Genomic DNA, 19002 nt, shown 5'->3' on the forward strand with positions numbered 1-19002 from the left:
TGGCGATAATTTTTCATTCAAAAAGTCAAATGGCGCTCCTTCCCTTCCAAGCCCTGCCGTGCGCCCAAACAGTGGTTTACCCCCACATCTGAGATATCAGTGTACTCAGGAGAAATTGCCCAATAAATTTTACTATCCATTTTATCCTGTTGCCCATGTGGAACTGAACAAATTGAGGCTAAAATAAATTTTTTGTGAAAAAAAAGTACTTTTTCATTTTTACGGGTCAATTTGTGAAGCACCTGGGGTTTTAAAGTGCTCACTATGCATCTAGATAAGTTCCTTGGGGCATCTAGTTTCCAAAATGGGGTCAATTGTGGGGGTGCTCCAATTTTTAGGCACACGGGGGCTCTCCAAATGTGACATGGTGTCCGCTAAAGAGCGCAGACAATATTTCATTCAAAAAGTCAAATGGCGCTCCTTCCCTTCCAAGCCCTGCCGTGCGCCCAAACAGTGGTTTACCCCCACATATGAGGAATCAGCGTACTCAGGACAAATTGGACAACAACTTTCGTGGTTCAGTTTCTCCTTTTACCATTGGGAAAATAAAAAAATTGTTGCTGAAAGATCATTTTTGTGACTAAAAAGTTAAATGTTCATTTTTTCCTTCCATGTTGCTTCTGCTGCTGTGAAGCACCTAAAGGGTTAATAAACTTCTTGAATGTGGTTTTGTGCACCTTGAGGGGTGCAGTTTTTAGAATGGTGTAACTTTGGGTATTTTCAGCCATATAGACCCCTCAAACTGACTTCAAATGTGAGGTGGTCCCTAAAAAAATGGTTTTGTAAATTTCGTTGTAAAAATGAGAAATCGCTGGTCAAATTTTAACCCTTATAACTTCCTAGCAAAAAAAAAATTTGTTTCCAAAATTATGCTGATGTAAAGTAGACATGTGGGAAATGTTATTTATTAACTATTTTGTGTCACATAACTCTCTGGTTTAACAGAATAAAAATTGAAAATGTGAAAATTGCGAAATTTTCAAAATTTTTGCCAAATTTCCATTTTTATCACAAATAAACACAGAATTTATTGACCTAAATTTACCACTAACATGAAGCCCAATATGTCATGAAAAAACAATCTCAGAACCGCTAGGATCCATTGAAGCGTTCCTGAGTTATTACCTCATAAAGGGACACTGGTCAGAATTGCAAAAAACGGCCAGGTCTTTAAGGTCAAAATAGGCTGGGTCATGAAGTGGTTAAAGTCCAAGCTAATTTTTACAATTTAATCCACTGTCACTTTATGCGGTTATACAGTTGTCCTCTAAAGGGTCTATTACAGTGATCAAAATAAACCAATAGGAAAAATCTCTTATTGTTGCTGACTGGCAGATCTTGGCAGGCGCATTGCGCACGTGCCTGCCATTTTCTTTTCAGACACCATCCATGCTGCTGCATAAATAAAGGTCCAATCTTTATCTTCAACTCGCCTGGACCTTTATTTATACAGCAGAGCAGATGGTATCCATGAAATTTCCAGATTTAATGTTATGATTCGGTCATCAGTTTGACCTGTGGTTTTGCAGCAGCTGTCAACTCTGATGAGTTTCTATTCTCTAACGTAAAGACAAATCAGGGGAATGCAATATGATTATATATCCTGAAATCTGTATAGGATAAGACCCTATTTGCCCTTTTCTCTCCTACAATTTCCTTTATTTTCTTCCCGGAAGAAGATGCTGAGTGCCAAGGGACAGAGCCGAAGGGATCGGGGGATGCCGGAGTTACCAGGGGGGTTTGGGGACCCCATTTCTCTCTCCTCTGATATGCTAGATCATATCAGAGGAGACAGAAATAAATGGGAAATCTGATTTTCTTTTTGGTCACCGTTATTGGCGATTGCATCACTGGGGACGGCAAATACCAACCCGAATCATGTTCTCCGGGGTCTGAGTTACCCCCAAGAGATTTTTAGACTCGGGGGTGCTATAACCCTGTTTCTCAGCACCATTCAAAAGCGATGCTGAGGAATAGTTACACTTAACTCCCGCTTTTAAAAGGTGTATCAGCATTCGTTACGGGGTTATCAAGATCGTTCAGTTCACTTTATGTTAGGCTAGGTTCACATTGTGTTAGTGCAATCCGTTTAGCAGATACGCTAACAGATTGCGCTAACGCAATGTCCAAAAAGGGATTGCGTTTGGCAATCCCAATAGCGCAGATGCCCGATCTGTGCTAGTGAAGAACGGACCCTAAACGCTGCAAGCAGCATTCAAGGTCTGTCCGAAACTAACATCACATCGCTGACGCATGCCGAAAAAGGCATACGTTAGCAATGCATTAGCGATCCGTTAGCACATCGCAGTCAATGGGTACGCTAATGGGTCCGTTACATAGCGTTAATTGCGCCAATTTCGCCATGTAACGGATTCCGTTAGCGGACACCCACTAACGCAATGTGAACCTAGCTTTATAAGGTGGTGTTCAGTTGAGTTTGCTGACACAAAGTCTTGGTTTTTATAGGAAACTGATTCATGACACCAAGCTACTCCTTCTTCCTCACTTGACTTAACTGAAAATGTTTTTTGGAACCAGCAGTTCTTCTGTACATGGTACTGAGCGAATTGCAGATGGAATGTTTAGATACTTTAAAGACCACTTCTTCTTCTTCCTCCTTGTAACTCCTTTCCTAGTGGAGGGCACCATGCAAAAATAGCAATTAGCAGTGTGAACTGTTGACTCTCTCCAGATCATTGGGACTGAAAAAGGCATAGATTGCCTCTTTCCATACAACCACTGGGTCAGATGTGATGCAGATCTATTGCAACATATGTGTGGAGCCCAACTCTTGTCCTGATCTCCTCTTCTGCAGTCAAAATACAAGTTGTAGGCTTTTCTTATCATGGTAGTTAAGTTTTGACTTTGTGACACAAAAGTGACTTTGCTGCATATATGGCAAAAACTATCTGGTTTGTTAATGCAAGAATGAGGCTGTTAGGGGTCGAGTTCCTGCCTCTGCACATGGGGAACTTCGGGCCATCTCTGCTGCGGTCTCCCATTCTTCTCCTGCTGCAGTGGAGCCTGCTCAGCAGAGACGTCGATCCCAGCGTCTCGCTCAGTCTGACTCTGTGCTAAGAGTTATTGCTGCATTTCCTGCTTCTGCCATTGAAGTCAGTTCTGGGCAGTGGCGAGCAGATGCTTCTGGGACTAAGTCCTGCTTTTCACGTTCTGAGCATGCCCAGAATAAGATCTCTCAGTGGAGATCGAGGGTCACATGATCAGATACTGCGGCTAAGGTCATTGGTCCTTCTTGGAAGGTCCTTGTAGGTGCTAGGACTAAGTCCTGCTTTGCACTCTGAGCATGCCCAGGGCAAGATCTCTCAGTGGAGATCTGGGGTCCCATGCTCAGGTACTGCAGCAACTCCATTGGTCCTTCTTTGAAGATCCTAAACGTGCTGCAACTATTTAAGGCTCGCATGGCCGCACGGCGCTAGTATGGTCTTTTGTTATGTGCTTTGTGCCAGTGTGGTCACGTGAGAATGTGTTCAGGGACCCGGCTGAAATAAACCCCTAGAATGCTGGCACCTCCAGCGAGGAGTTTGTGTTTGAATGTATTCAGGGACCTGGCTGAAATAAGCCCCTAGAATGCTGGCTCCTCCGGAGAGGAGTTTTGTGTTCATGCGTGACCATTGACTGCTCTCTGTTTGGGCAGTTAGCCTGTGCCTCTGTGGAGTCTAACAGGGCACAGTGCTTCTCTTTCACGGCTACTCGGTGAATTAACTGAGTTAGTCTATACTACCACCATATAGTACCGCCGTTTGCTAGCAGCAGGTACTCCTGCACGGTGGACCCCGGGCTGCGAACGCACCAATATCAATAAAAACATCTCTATTTACTCGGTGCGTTCCGCTAGCCTTAACAGAGGCATAGCTGACAAATCATATAAAAACATGTCAATTTGCTGAGAAACTAAGCTAATAAATCCCATACCTTACACAGAGAGCTTTTATAAAAGTAGGTGAAGCAACTGTAATTAAGATTATGTCATCGGAGCTGAGTTGGTGTTTTGTGATTGATCGCCCTAAGATGATAGAATACTGAAGGCTCAATAGACTAAATAGATAATGTAATAGGCTAGCTACTAACAATGCAGTAATGATGTGGAAATAATAAAGATGCAATTTTTATATAAGCCTGCATGAAAGGTGTCATAAGTAATTATGGCTTCCTCTGGATCTTGAAAATTAGAGCCAGTCAGCAAATTTGAACATCATATTCATTTTCAGCACCACAAAATTAATAGAGTTCAACCTTTTCTGTTTCTGAACCAATTTGGCTGAAGAACAATGTTCTTTATTTCTTTGTAATCCTAGAGTAGTCCTTTAAGTGATGGACATGTTAAAATGAATGTTGTTTTTTTTTACAAAAGCAGTTTTGTTTTTCCTCTTAAGCCACCGTTTACTAAAACAGTCCATGGATTAAAGGCTGTTTATGTGATGGAGCATGTTCTTTGTCTAATACCTCTTGCTTTTATGGTAATGCACTCAAGGCTTTTACTCAGAAGAGTTCTACTTTTGCCCTACATCCATTCTGCACATAACGTTTCTGCTTCCATTAATACATGATAGGATGATAGCTGCTTTTGAGTTGTGTTTGCACAATTCATTTAGTTGCATTTTAATTAGCGGCTATGATAAAGAGTAAGTCACTTAGACAACAAACCCATTTCTTTAGACTCAAAAATCACATGCATTTACATATTAATGAAAAGGTTGGAAATAAGATAGACATCTTTAAAACAGAAAATAATGGCAATTTGTTTCACTAACAGGCTCTCAACTGAATTTTAGTGACGGAATCATATTAAATTAATTAATTAATGGATAGTTTTGAAGCTAGTCATGAACTCTCTAGATCCCAGTTTACCACTATTGAGCAATATTGCATTTTATAACATAGTAATCTGTTGTGAATTCTGCTCTTGGGTTCCCTCCAGTGGTTGTTGGTGGGAATGCAGTTGTCTCTGACTCGCAGTCCTGGCCAGGTGTATCGGATAATTACAATTCTGACTGGGATATTTAGGTGTGCAGGATCTTTTAGCCCTTGCCAGTTGGCAATGTTTCTCTGGAAGTGTTGGATCTCTGCCTGGCCTCTCCTGCCTATCTGCCAGTTCAGCAAAGATAAGTGTCTGTTTCTTTTCCTGTGGCACACGTGCAGTGTGCTTATTTTCAGTACTGTTCGTTTGTTTTTCTTTTGTCCAGATTAGACTGTGTCTGTGTTTTCTCAGTCTGGTTGGTTTCACTGGAGTTGCAGATATACGCTCCTACATCTTTAGTTAGATGTAGGAAGTTTTTGTATATTCTGCTGTGGATTTTTTGAAGGGTTTTAATACTGACCGCACAGAACTCTGTCCTATCCTGTCCTATCTAGCTAGAGTGGCCTCCTGTGCTAAATCCTGATTTTTCTGCCTGTGTATGTTTTTTCCTCTCCGACTCACCGCCAATATTTGTGGGGGGCTGTCTATCCTTTGGGGATTTTCTCTGAGGCAAGACAGTATTCCGATTTCCATCTTTAGGGGTATTTAGTCCTCTGGCTGTGACGAGGTGTCTAGGTGTGTTAGGTACACTCCACGGCTACTTCTAGTTGTGGTGTTAAGTTCAGGTTTGCGGTCAGTATAGTGGCCACTTTCTCCAGTGAAAGTTCTCATGCAGCTCCAAGGTCACCGGTTCACAACAGTAATCATACTACCCTGACCCTAAACCCCAAACGGGAATAGGCCACACTTCGTCATACTAGTATAACATAACAATCCTCATCACAGGATCAAGAAGTGCCATCAAACACAATTTATATAACATAGCAATTTCTTTATTTCAATATAAAATAGCACAAACATTAAAATTGGTGCCTCAAACCAAGCAAAACCAGATGCTAAGCAGGCAAAGAGGAGTATAATTAACTTTTTTTTTTAAAAAATACACAATTTATAGGAACATATGCATTATAAATCTACTACCTGACATGTTGCAGTCTTATAGGAAGGAAAGCACAAAAACCAGGAAAACTATCCACAATTTGCAGCAAGTGCTGAGGTTATAATTAACCCTTATCAAAGCAGACACCCCTCATCAGTCTGATACTATGTATTTCCTTCAGCCACTAAAAGAGTATAAAGTGCATGAAATCAGATCCTCCTCATATTACCTAGCATAGAGTCCCACATACGATTCCACTGCCAAGTGACTAGCCGAGCCTCCGGACCCCTACTCACGTTTCGCTGTCGCTTCTTCCTGGGGGTGCTTGCTTGGTTTGAGGCATCAATTTTAATGTTTGTGTTATTTTATATTGAAATAAAGAAATTGCTATGTTACATAAATTGTGTTTGATGGCACTTCTTGATCCTGTGATGAGGATTGTTATGTTATACTTTATAACATAGGTAGTGTATTAAGGTATTAAAATTGCCAAAATTTATGACAATAAAATGAGGTTTGAAGTTAAGTTGTGGGATTATTCTTATATGTAGCTTGCAGCGAGTTCTGGCGAAAAAAAAATATAAGCCTAATTTTAATTAATGTTAACTATTTTGGCGTTTTCATATTTTCCTAGTTATGATCTATTCGAATAGTTTTACACAGTGTTTCTTTATTTTATTTTAAACTTCTGAATTTAATTCAAACTGTGAGATAAGCCAAAAGGTACCTGGCAGCGACATTCTTATCTCGCTATAATAAAAAAAAACGTGCCGAAAGAACTGTTGACAGGTATCTCATGTGTATGGTAGCTTAAGGGTTGAGCTGTAACCTGCAATTCCATATTGACTTTTTCTCTAGACATAAGTAATGTGAGATCCACCATCAGACTACAGTATGTCATATGAAGCTGCTTTATCCTAGCTCCTGCTGCTCTGCTTGTTCAGGTTGGCTGCTGCGTAGAAGCAATAGCCCAGCCAGATGACTGTATATGGAGGACTTTTTTCATTTTTATCAAGGATTGAATTAAATCACTCTGATTGTCAGGGATTGGTACATAAAGCCAATACCTCTCAAAGGTGGAAAAAGACAGCTAAGTGAATTACTTTTTCACTGGCTGATAGGACGGATTTGCCTCTGCATGTCTAGTATGTATATTCTTTTAAGCACCACTCCACTTTTTGTTTTTTTTATTTTATTTTACCGCAGGAGTGATGTTCCTAATCTAATTTCCCGGCACCTCGTATTATACTTCTTTATCGGCGCCGCTCCTGTCGTCTTCTGCTGTTTGTGACGGGATGGATCTCTCCAATGGGCGACTTGGAATTAACAAATCATTGTAAGGCTATGAGAGCCAAAATTAGGCCTGAATGAGGGTCTCATATACTTACACTGAGATTTTGGGACCGTTACCAGTTTGTCAAAAGTCACGTTGCAAAATGGCAGCATGAAACAGGAGTTCCGCCGGGAAGAGCTGAAGACAGCAGCTTGTAAGTATAATAATAGGGGCAGGAAATTTACATTGGTGACTCCACTCCAGTGCTAAAAGTAAAAAAAAAAAACCGCTAGAGTGGCGCCTTATTACCTCTTTAGTATACATGCAGTAGAATATATTCACATGTAGCTTTTATGACAGTGCTTTGCGGCAAAGACACATGAATGAGTCCAAAGATGAGGTGACATATCAGTTTTCCTTCTTTTTGGTTCCACAGTAGTGATGAGCGAATATACTCGTTGCTCAGGTTTTCATGAGCACGCTCGGGTGGTCTCCGAGTATTTGTGACTGCGCGGAGATTTAGTTTTTCTTGCTGCAGCTTCATGAGTTGCAGCTATTAGGCTACGTTCACATTAGCGTTACGCTAATGTGCGTCGCTGTTGCGTCGGTGACGCAGCGGCGACGCGCCCCTATGTTTAACATAGGGGACGCGTGCGTTTTTTGCTAGCGTTTTTCGACATGTGCATCGTTTTCGACGCTAGCGTCGGACGCACGAAAATGCAACAAGTTGCATTTTTCGTGCGTCCGATTTTCGTCAAAAAACGACGCACGCGTCGCAAAACGCAGCGTTTTTGCGCGCGTTTTTGGTGCGTCGCGCGTTGCATCGCCGTTGCGTCTCCGACGCACCGGCGCGCAACGCTAATGTGAATGTAGCCTTTGACAGCTTGACAATATGTGGGGATTCCCTAGCAACCAGGCAACCCGCACATCTACTCAGGCTGGCTAGCAGCTGTAAATCAAGGAAAACTAAATCTCCGAGCAGTCACAAATACTCAGAGACCACCCGAGAGTGCTCGGGAAAACCTGATCAACGAGTATACTCGCTCATCACTATTCCACAGCTGTGTTTTGCTCAAAATACAATTTTTTTCCAAAGATTTTTATCCATCTCTGTCCTATATTTAACAATAAAATATCATATTGTAAAACTCTTCATCTAATACTTTCCAAATTCCTGCCCCATTAATCTAGTTTTATGCTAAATTATTAAAAACAGTCAATTTTCTAATTACAGTGAAAGAGAACATATTCATCTCAATTAGTTAATACTGCAGGGTATTCTGCTGTCAGTTATTGCTTTAGTAGCCGGACATCGTATTCCTGATTTATAGTGAAAATCAGGCTAAGGGTTTTTTCTTCTCCCTAGTAGTGCTGTGCTCTAAGGCTATGTGCCCACGATCAGGAAATAACAGAGCTTTTGATGCAGTGTATTTTCGCTGTCTCCAAAAAGCTGAGTTCAATCACGTAGTTAACTCTGCATGTATTCACTGAACAATGAGGATTTACCGCATCCATTACGTTCTAATGGGGAAATTTCGGTTGCAGAGACTGGCATCTCCAAAACAGAAACTGACATACTACGGCTCGTAAACCCGCACCGTGGGTAAGTTTACGCAGCGTCACATAGAAGCACAGTGGGCATGGGGCATCTATAAATCCCATCCAGTGTGCTTGTGTGCTTGCCTATCTGCATCCGCTCTGTGAGTAGAGTTTAGAGATTACAGAAATTTTCACCTAATTTATCAACTGCAACTTTTGAGGAAAGTCACAAAAATTGGAGCAATTCATCTCCAGAAAACCCCTGTATTAGCCAGCAAAATAGTCCTCTGCCTTTTTGCTCGGTTTGCCGGACTACCTCTATCAAAGGAAATCTGTCACCTGGTTTTTGCTACCTCATCCGATAGCAGCATGATGTAGGAAAATAGACCCTGAATCCAACAATGTATCACTCAGTTTACCAAGAGCAGCATTTGTGACACACAGTTTTTAGATGTACCATGTTGCAGAGCTCTGAAAGCTGCCCCACCTACACCAGGCTAGGTATATACATTGTATATTGAGAGTGAACTGCCTATCATAGGAGGCGCGTGGTCAGACCAGGGCTCACGCCAGCTGTAGTCCAGGCAGTGATCATCTCTAGGTGATACAACTTTCATTGTATTGAAACAACAGCACACAGCCTAATAAGTGAAATCTATGTTTCAGCCCTTTCCTCATGGTGTTCTCAGAGCAAAAACTTGCTGACAAATTCCCTTAAAATCATGAGTATTTCAGAGTGTTACTTGTGACCATTGGCTTGGAGTGGTAAACTGCAACCACCTTAACCTTTTGAAAAGATTGCACTCTCCTGTATGTCCATTATTTGCTGTACATGGACAGTTTCACTACACAAGTCGAGCATGAGCGATCACCCTGTACAGACAGAAAAGGAGCTAGTGGTGCTATACTACGCATGCTACAAACAGGGCTGCATGAGCATGTCATTGAGGCCGTGATCACACATGCAAGAAACACGTCTGTGTATCGCATGTGAAATCCAAGCTCTGGCGCCGGCACTCCAGAGCGGAGCATGCAGCTCCATGTGGTGCTATGCGGCCGCATGCTTCGCTCCACAGTGCCAGCGCCAGAGCTTGGATTTCACATGCGAGACACGGACGTGTTTCTTGCATGTGTGATCCCGGCCTAAGGCTAATTACAGCAGACACATTAAAGTTATTTTTTGTTTTTGGGGGGAGTAATTTCTTAGGAAATGTTTATCTTTGGTAAAGGTTATCATGATAGCACAGCTAGAAGTTTACAACATGTGTACAATTAGCCTTGATTATGATAACTTAGTGACTACCATTGCACCCAACGGGATAGTACGTCTAGCGCGATCAGCCGCGTTCATGGGGGGAGTGCGGCCGATCGCAGCTGACATCCGGCAGAACACTGTGATCAAACATGCATGCTTCCCTGCATCTCATCCCGGCAGGCCCCGGATCCAAAATGGCCACGGAGTTCCTTCGGGTCCTGCAGTGGCTTTCAAGCGCCTGCTCAGAGCAAGCGCCGGGAAGCCTCCCTGCATTGCCTTTCACTGCATTGCAAAGTGTCAGATCAGCGATCTGACACTATACTGTGATGTCCCCCTCTGGGGCAATGTAAAAAAGTACAAAAAATCATATATAAACGTGTAAAAAAAAAATCCTAAATAAAGAAAATATTCATACATATTGTTCCAATAAATACATTTCTTTATCTAAATAGAAAAAAAGAATAAAAACACACATATTTAGTATTGCCGCGTCCATAAAGACCCATCTTATAAAACTGTCCCACTAGTTAACCCCTTCAGTGAACACTGTAAAAAAAAACTGAGGCAAAAAACGACGATTTATTATCATACACACGATCAAAAAGATGGATATAAATAACCATGGTACAGCTGAAAATGTCATCTTGTCCCGCAAAAAACAAGCCACCATACAGCGTCATCAACGAAAAAATAAAAAAGTTATAGTCCTCAGTAGGGTTGAGCGAAACGGGTCGGCCACTTTCAGAAGTCACCGACTTTTGGCAAAGTCGGGTTTCATGAAACCCGACCCGACCCCTGTGTGGGGTCGGCCATGAAGTCGGCGATCTTCTGAATGTGGTATCGGAATTCCGATCCCGATTTCCGATATGTTTGCAATATCGGAAATCGGTATCGGAATCCATATTTAATGTAAAATAAAGAATTAAAATAAAAAATATCGCTATACTTACCCTCTGACGCGCCCTGGTACTAACCGGGAACCTTCCTTCCTTCGAATCAGTGCTTCCAGGACCTTGTGGTGACGTCGCGGTGACGTGGAGGCTTGTGATTGGTCGCGCGGCCGCCCATGTGACTCTCCTTCAGGCCCTAATTCCTCATAGGAATATACTCACCCTCGGACGCGCCCTGCTTCTTTCCGGCAGCCTTCCTTCCTAAGTATCAGTGCTTGCAGGACCTTGCGTGATGTCGCGGTGACGTCGCGGCTTGTGATTGATCACGCGAGCGGTCACATGGGCGGCCACGCGACCAATCACAAGCCGCGACGTCACCGCGACGTCACCGCAAGGTCCTGGAAGCGCTGATTCGAAGGAAGGAAGGTTCCCGGTTAGTACCAGGGCGCGTCCGAGGGTGAGTATAGCGATTTTTTTTATTTTAATTCTTTATTTTACACTTAAATATGGATCCCAGGGCCTGAAGGAGAGTTTCCGCTCCTTCAGACCCTGGGAACCATTGGAAACCCAATGCACTGCATTGGGTTTCGAGTTTTGGCCGACCCCGACCCCGACTTTTTTATAGGATCGGCCGATTTCACTCGACCCGACTTTTGAAAAAGTCGGGTTTCGTGAAACCCGACCCGATCCTATAAAAGTAAAGGTCGCTCAACCCTAGTCCTCAGAATAAAGCGATGCAAAGATAATAATTTTTTATATAAAATAGTTTTAAAGCTTGGTTCACATTACGTTATGTGAACCCGTTTAACGGACTACGTTACACCGCGGCCCTGCGCTTAGTAACTCGATGTTTACCCTGGTTACCCGGGGACCTCGGCATCGTTGGTCGCTGGAGAGCTGTCTGTGTGACAGCTCTCCAGCAACCACACAGCGACGCTGCAGCGATCGTCATCGTTGTCTATATTGCTGCAGCGTCGCTTAATGTGACGGTACCTTTAGGGTTGGGGCTACAGTTAGGGTTGGGGCTACAGTTAGGGTTGGTGCTAAAGTTAGGGTTAGGGTTGGGGCTAAAGTTAGGGTTAGGGCTGGTGCTACAGTTAGGGTTGGGGCTACAGTTAGGGTTAGGGTTGCGCCTAAAGTTAGGGATAGGGCTGGGGCTAAAGTTAGGGTTAGGATTGGGGCTAAAGTTAGGGTTAGGGTTGGGGCTAAAGTTAGGGTTAGGGCTACAGTTAGGGTTGGGGCTAAAGTTAGGGTTAGGGTTGGGGCTAAAGTTAGGGTTAGGGTTGGGGCTAAAGTTAGGGTTAGGATTACATTTACGGTAGGTATAGGGATAGGGGTGTGGTTAGGGTTATGGTTGGGATGAGGGTTAGGGGTGTGTTTGGGTTAGATTTTCAGTTAGAATTGGGGAGTTTCCACTGTTTATGCACATCAGGGGCTCTCCAAACGCAACATGGCATCCAATCTCAATTCCAGCCAATTCTGCATTGAAAAAGTAAAACAGTGCTCCTTCCCTTCCGAGCTCTCCCATGCGCCCAAACAAGGGTTTACCCCAACATTTGGGGTATCAGCGTACTCAGTACAAATTGGACAACAACTTTTTGGGTCCAATTTCTCCTGTTACTCTTGAGAAAATGCAATATTGGGGGCTAAAATATAATTTTTGTGGAAAAAAAAAAAAATTTTTAGTTTTACAGCTCTGTATTATAAACTGTAGTGAAACACTTGGGGGTTCAAAGTTCTCCCAACACATCTAGGTAAGTTCATTAGGGGGTTTTCTTTCCAAAATGGTGTCACTTGTGGGGGGTTTCAATGTTTAAGCACATCAGGGGCTCTCCAAACGCGATATGGTATCCCATCTCAATTCTAGTAAATTTGGCATTGAAAAGTCAAATGGCGCTAAATCCGAGCTCTGCCATGCTTCCAAGCAGTGGTTTACCCCTACATATGGGGTATCAGCGTACTCAGGACAAATTGCACAACAACTTTTGGGGTCCAATTTGTCCTGTTACCCTTGGGAAAACAAAAAATTTAGGGCGAAAAATCATTTTTGTGAAAAAATATGATTTTTTATTTTTACGGCTCTACATTATAAACTTCTGTGAAGCACTTGGAGGTTCAAAGTGCTCACCACACATCTAGATTAGGGTCTACTTTCCAAAATGGTGTCACTTGTGGGGGGTTTCCACTGCTTAGGAACATCAGGGGCTCTCCAAACACGACATGGTGTCCGATCTCAATTCCAGCCAATTGTGCATTGAAAAGTCAAACGGCGCTCCTTCCCTTCCGAGCTCTGCCATGCGCCCAAACAGTAGTTTAACCCCATATATGGGGTATCAACATAGTCAGGACAAATTTTTCAACAACTTTTGGGGTCCAATGTCTCCTGTTACCCTTGGTAAAATAAAACAAATTGTAGCTGAAGTACATTTTTTGTGAAAAAAAGTTAAATGTTCATTTTTTTTAAACATTCCAAAAATTCCTGTGAAACACTTGAAAGGTTAATAAACTTCTTGAATGTGGTTTTAAGTACCTTGAGATGTGCAGTTTTTGGAATGGTGTCACACTTGGGCATTTTCTATCATATAGACCCCTCAAAGTGACTTCAAATGTGATGTGGTCCCTAAAAAAATGGTGTTGTAAAGATGAGAAATTGCTGGTCAACTTTTAACCCTTATAACTCCCTAACAAAAAAATTTTGGTTCCAAAATTGTGCTGATGGTAAGGTAGTCATATGGGAAATGTTACCTATTAAGTATTTTGTGTTACATATCTCTGTCATTTAAGAACATAAAAATTCAAAGTTGGAAAATTGCAAAATTTTCAAAATTTTCGCCAAATTTCCGCTTTTTCCACAAATAAATGCAGGTAATATTAAATAAATTTTACCACTATCATAAAGTACAATATGTCTCGAGAAAACAATGTCAGAATCATCAGGATCCATTGAAGCGTTCCAGAGTTATAACCTCATAAAGGGACAGTGGTCAGAATTGTAAAAATTGGCCCGGTCAAGGGGGGTAAAGGGGTTAATATTTTAAGAATAGATGCAGAAGACCATAGCCTAGCCCTTACTTACTAGAGTTTAGATTTTCACTTGTAATTTCTCTAGGTATTCAACTTCAACTTTAAGATGCAGTATTTGTCAACGGAACTTTCTGTTGTGCAGTTGCGGGAATAAAGATCTAGGACTTCAAAACACAATACATTTTTCTGAGATAAAATTGTTTTGACTTTCCAGTCCTTAAAAACTATCATTTGAATAGAATGATTGATGCACTTTGCAGAAATTTGGAATATGTTTTCAACATGACTTCAAGCATGTAATTGAAAGGTTTTACAAAAAGAATATTTTGCAAAACGTGGCGCCACACTATTGTATCGTGCTCTTTAGAAGCTGTAGTTATTGCAGCATTGATGTGGGGAATGCAGAAATACTTTCAAAGCTAAATGAAGGTGCAAAGGAAATCAGCCATTCAAGGACTGTTTAATTTAAAGTTATGTGGAGCTTTTTTTGGCCTTGGAGACACTTGGAGTTCTTTATCTGGTTTCCAAATTCTGAAGATAATGTTAATCTGGTAAAGATATCATTGTGTTATAAAACTGTCTTCTAAGATTCTGCTCTTAGCACCTATTGTGCTGCGGTTTCTTCTTTGCATGTTTGAGTCGGGTGCAGGTACATTCCTCTGCAAATACTGTCGATGCTGGCGACACATCTATCACTTCCTTACCGTCAAAATTATGAATGGCGCCTCTTTGCACTTATATCTTTGTAGTAAAGATTTTTCATAATTAAGAAAGGACTACAATGAAATGTTTATAATAGAACTGGAAAGTTTTACCAGACTGGAAAATCGGTATGGAGATACCATCAGCTTCCTATTGCATTCTTGGGCAGAGACTGTTATTCAATACTTGCTTTGTATCAGTTTCCTTCCTTGGATTAAATGAAATGACCTTTGATGAATGAGAATAATTGCTCAGTAGATTAAATAGATGTTCATTAAGATATAGATCTAAATGAAATGCATTTATGCAGAAGACAGGTCTCCGGATTTTTTTTTTCTTGTAATATTTTAGGGTAAGTGACAAATATACATAGATATTAGCATCAACCCCATAATTTTTCATTTTTTTGTGCTCTCTTTTTACTCTCCTTCTTTCAAGCGTTATAAAGTTTCTTGTGAGATGAGTTGTAGTTTTGAATGACACCATTCTTTACTCTATAATATACTGAAAAAACGGGAAAACAATTCCAGATGTGGTGAAATAGTGAAAAGTAAATGCGATGCTGCTATTGCCCTTTAGGATTTCTTTTTTATGGCTTTTGATGTGCAATAAAAATGACCTGCAATCATGACTTATTATGCAAACTGGATTTAAGTGTCATAAAGATTTAATTGTTTTGTTTTTCAAATAAACTCGTGGATGGCATTGTGTCTCAGGGCTCAATGGATCACTGAAATCAATCTTAAACACATGTGATAATTAGTTTTCCAGGTGATTCTAATTAAAGGAAAACTACTTAAAAATGATGTTCTACATTATTAAGCAAGCCACAGGTTTCAAGCAATATGAGAAATAAAAAGGATCTCTCTGCTGCTGAAAAGCGTTAAACAGTGCAATGCCTTGGACAAGGTATGAAAACATTAGATATTTCACAACAAATTAAGAGTGATCATCATACTGTGAAGAGATTTGTGACTGAAACAGAGCACAAACAAAGTTTATGCAGATAAAGGCATAATGAGAAAGGTTTCTGCCAGACAAATTCATTAGATTAAGAGAGCAGCTGCCAAAATACCATTACAATGCAGCAAACAGTTGTTTGAAGCTGCTGGTGCCTCTGGAGTCCCTGGAAACTCAAGGTGTAGGATCCTTCAAAGGCTTGCTGTGATGCATAAACCTACTATTCGGCCACCCCTAAACAGTGTTCTCAAGCAGAAACAGTTGCAGTGGACATACATGAAGACTAATTTTCAAACAGTCTTGTTTACTGATGAGTGTCCAGCAACCCTGGATATATATATGTTTTTTTTTACTTATTATCTATCCATCTTTTCTTTTGATGTTTACATATAGAAGCACATTAAACTCAGTTCCGTTCACTAAGGACATGATTTTTAAAAAAAAAAGTAGCAGTAAGTTTCATTTCTATGGTAAACTATTAAAGCATTGCTTATGAAGATACTGCTCATTGGTTGTTCCTTTACATGATTAAAAAAATTTGATTCTCATTTCTTTTTTATATATCTAGAAATCTTTCTGGAAATCGACTGACAACATTGTCTTGGCAGCTTTTTCAACACCTGGAGCTTAATAAATTGTAAGTAAAATTGTTGTTTCTAGCATTTTTTTTATTTTCAACTCATTTGCTATGATGTCATAACTTTTGGATACTGATAATAAACCTGATATTTAAAGCGGTATTCCAGGGAGATAAAACATTCTTGTACTGAACCTGCCCTCATAAACTATAAACTATAAACATGAGATGATCAGTGCAGTTTTATGATCTTATAACCCTTGTCATTCTGTGTGACAGCATCTGCTCCTCACTGCTCCCTTCTCCCTTCTGGGTCATTACATCATACACCAAATGCTGAACCCCCCTGTCAGCCAGCCTGGGAAGATGGAAGTGACCATGCCCCCTCTTCTCTGCAGAAAATTAGCGATTATTTGGAGACTGGCTGATAACAGAGGGCAGCTACACACTAAATGTCCCAAACAAAGGGGAGCAGTGCAGTAAAAAACAGCTTCTGTCACACCAGCCTCCTGATAATGTCTCCTTGCCTGCAGTCCAAGGTGAGGGGGCATGGATTGCTCACTGCCAGTAGCCCTGTGGTAAAGGAGATATTATCAGGAGGCTGGCTGTTACTACTCAAAGCCAGGAGCAGGCCATGCCCCTCACATGGGACTGCAGACAGGGAGACATTAATATGGGTGTGACAGAAGCTGCTCTTCACTGAACTGCTCACCCCTCTGTCTGGGACATTACAGCAGTGCGCAGTGCCCCACTGTTATCAGCCAGTCTCTTGATAATAGCTGTCACCCTGCAGAGAACAGGGGGCTTGGCCATACCCCCTCTTCTAAGGCTGGCTGTTCCTTACAGGTGGGAGCAGCATAAGGTGTATGTTCCAGATGGGAGGGGGGAGCAGTGAGGAGCAGATCCTGTCACATCGAATGAAAATGGTTGTAAAGATCATAAAACTGCACTCAAAAGGAAGTCAATCTCGACACTCACATTTTGAATGAATAATTGCTGTTTATTCAAGGGCAGATCCAATTATGACATTTCAACACATCACCGACTTTTCTCAATAATCTAAAATAAAACTGCACTGACCATCTCTTCTTTATAGTTTCAGTGTAGGGTCATTGCAAACATTTATTTTATCTCCCCAGAGTACCCCTTTAAATGGGGTTTTCACAATGGTATGAATAAACAAAATTACAAACAGCTTTTAAAAACAAGTAACTTTGCAATTTGCGATTAGAAATCCTCTCCAGTCTCAACAATGTAGAGATTTTCAATTTCGTAGTTTACTGCTCTTTCCTTAGACTACTTGCCCGCACTGCATCTAACAGAGGTGGTCCTTCTTCTAGGTAACCAGTGCAGCATTTACATGTTCTATTCTGTAGCTCTTGTAAATGCTACTCTGAACCTTACAGGGTTGCTAGCTCCAACCAGTTTTAGTACCACTGCCCATATAAATGTAGGCTGTCAGCCTAGGAGAGTAGTCACATTAAGTTAGGTTCTCAGCAAAGAGGATCGCCCTGTTGTGGCTTCTGGGCATAAATAAATTGGCCAAATTATGCACTAGGTATCTTTGTTTTTTCCTTTTTTCTAGAGAAGTAATGCAATTCCAATTTCATACTGTATATTTCATGTTTGCATTCTATTGGTCATTATCAAAGTTCTCAATTCTATTGTAAAATCTGCATTCAGTGAAGACAGACCTGTATATTACTGAAGCTGAATCTAAGTAGCAATTGCCATCTCCTATGTAAAAGGGAGGGAGGAGAAGGCGAGTCGGAGAGGTAGAATTCCCCTCTCCTGCTTCCCTCTCCTCTATATAAGATCTTATCAGCACCAACTTCCATCTCCTAAGGCTAGGGTCACATTGCGTTATGTGACCCCGTTTAACGAACTACGTTACACCGTGGCATAACACGGTGTAACGTAGTCCGTTAATGCCGCCATTACTGTAAATGGTGAACGCATCGCTAGCGCACGCCCACATTTGGCGTGCGCTAGCGATGTGCCGTCTATTGAGTGACGGACCGCGAACGCTGCTTGCAGCGTTCGCAGTCCGTTCCTCGCTAGCGCAGATCAGGGATCTGCGCTAGCGGGATCAGCTAACGCGATCCCTTTTGGGACATTGCGTTAGCGCAGTCCGTAGCGCTATGCGCTAAACAGACTGCCCTAACGCAATGTGACCCTAGCCTAACTCGAATAAAGATTTTACCTGTGAATTGAGAATTTTGAAAATGAATGATCAGTCCAGGAGTAGAAAGAAGCAGATTTATCTGGTAAGATATATTGCAAAGTTGCCTATTTTCACATATACTGTTAATTTCTGAAATAAAAATTAAAACATCGGTTACTGTTTAAATGATTTGTTCACTTGATAAATACAGTAATTGTTCTCATAAATGTTTCCTGGCCATAAGTCAATTACTGGACGTCCCACTGCTATTTATGCCATTGTTAATCAGTGATCTGGTAGTACTACTATCGGGAATAGAAAGCATTGCTCATTTTTTAATCTACATTAATGGGTGGGCTCCATAATGCATAAAGAAATCTTTGTAGTCTTGCTAGTAATGTGATGAAAATACTAAATGTGGAACGCAATTTTATAGTAATAACTAGGGTTGAGCGACTTTTACTTTTATAGGATCGGGTCGGGTTTCACGAAACCCGACTTTTTCAAAAGTCGGGTCGAGTGAAATCGGCCGATCCTATAAAAAAGTCGGGGTCGGGGTCGGCCGAAACTCGAAACCCAAAGCAGTGCATTGGGTTTCCAATGGTTCCCAGGGTCTGAAGGAGAGGAAACTCTCCTTCAGGCCCTGCGATCCATATTTAAGTGTAAAATAAAGAATTAAAATAAAAAATATTGCTATACT

At 41.4% G+C, this 19002-nt stretch overlaps 1 protein-coding gene across 8 annotated transcripts in view; it reads left to right on the forward strand.

Annotated features, from left to right (window-relative positions):
• Nucleotides 1-19002, forward strand: part of NTRK3 (neurotrophic receptor tyrosine kinase 3) — a 1162015-nt gene that overhangs the window by 501168 nt on the left and 641845 nt on the right. For all 8 annotated transcript variants that reach the window (XM_069766240.1, XM_069766242.1, XM_069766243.1 and 5 more), the window contains one exon: nucleotides 16130-16198. In XM_069766240.1, the coding sequence (XP_069622341.1) occupies nucleotides 16130-16198 (69 nt within the window). The remainder of the gene's footprint in view (nucleotides 1-16129; nucleotides 16199-19002) is intronic.

Source organism: Ranitomeya imitator, chromosome 4 (assembly GCF_032444005.1).
Source record: "Ranitomeya imitator isolate aRanImi1 chromosome 4, aRanImi1.pri, whole genome shotgun sequence".
Classification (NCBI taxonomy): Eukaryota; Metazoa; Chordata; class Amphibia; order Anura; family Dendrobatidae; genus Ranitomeya; species Ranitomeya imitator.